General features: G+C 53.9%; 1 protein-coding gene across 1 annotated transcript in view; it reads right to left on the bottom strand.

Moving 5' to 3' along the window:
* Positions 1 to 984: 984 nt before the first annotated feature.
* The window catches only part of UNKL (unk like zinc finger), a 29,939-nt gene continuing 29,884 nt past the window's right edge, over positions 985 to 1,039 (bottom strand). Inside the window, exon 13 of the mRNA XM_034669595.1 lies at positions 985 to 1,036. Coding sequence (XP_034525486.1) covers positions 985 to 1,036 — 52 coding nt within the window. The remainder of the gene's footprint in view (positions 1,037 to 1,039) is intronic.

Raw genomic sequence — 1,039 nt, 5'->3', positions numbered from 1 at the left:
TGGCAATGTAGTTTTGTCTCTTCCCTTGCAACTGGGATGTCTTTGGGTTTTGCCTGTTGCTCTGGCTAGAGCTTGCAGTGCGGGGTCGGAACGGGGTGCGGCACAGTGCACGTCCACCGTCTTGCGTGGATCTGATGAGCACGTGGGGTCTGCCTCGGTGGCCTCCGTGGTGGTGCCAGGTTCATGCTTTTCCTTGTTTGTGGACTGTGTGTCATGAGAGGGGTTGAAGTCTGTAAGGTGCTGCTTTCTCCAACAGCTGAGTGGCCATGGGTCCCCCTTCCTTCTGCTAATGGCTTCTCTCATATTGACCGTCGGAGTTGGAACCATGCTCGTGTCCTGGGGATGAACCCCACTCGTGTAGGGTCCTTTTGTGCTGTGGAGGTGCGTCTGCTGTTGTTTCCGTGGAGGATTTTCTGCATTTGCATTCGTGATGGATCTGCGTGACTTTGGTGCCAGGGTGACGCTGGCCTCGGGAATGCGTGAGGAGGACTGGTCAGCTGGGTTGCTAGGGATGTGTCCATTTCACAAGGGCTGTCCATTTGTCGGTGTGCATTTCTCGTAGTATTCTCTCATTTCTGCCGAACTGGCAGTGTCCCTGCTTTCATTTCTGATTTTAGGAATTCCACTGTGTGTAGATTCTTTGTCAGTCCAGCTAAAGGCACGTGGATTTTGATTTTTTTTTTTTTAAGATTTTATTTACTTATTTGACANATTTACTTATTTGACAGAGAGACAGCGAGAGAGGGAACACAGCAGGGGGAGTGGGAGAGGAAGAAGCAGGCTCATAGCGGAAGAGCCCGATGTGGGGCTCGATCCCAGGACGCCGGGATCACGCCCTGAGCCAAAGGCTCCACGACTGCGCCACCCAGGCGCCCCTGGAGTTTGATCTCTTAAAGAGCCAGTGCTGGGTTTACCGATTTGGTCTCCGCTCCGGTCTGTGTCATGCTGCCCTTCCGCTGGCTTTGGGATGAGTGTGCGCTTTGTCTACTTCCTGAACGTGGCAGGAGTCGGGGTCTGGCTGTCGCCCGTGCCGCAGCTG

This window comes from Ailuropoda melanoleuca, chromosome 10 (genome assembly GCF_002007445.2).
Source record: "Ailuropoda melanoleuca isolate Jingjing chromosome 10, ASM200744v2, whole genome shotgun sequence".
NCBI classification, from domain to species: Eukaryota; Metazoa; Chordata; class Mammalia; order Carnivora; family Ursidae; genus Ailuropoda; species Ailuropoda melanoleuca.
The sequence above is the reverse complement of the archived record's forward strand: the minus strand, read 5'-3'. Positions and strand labels throughout refer to the sequence as shown.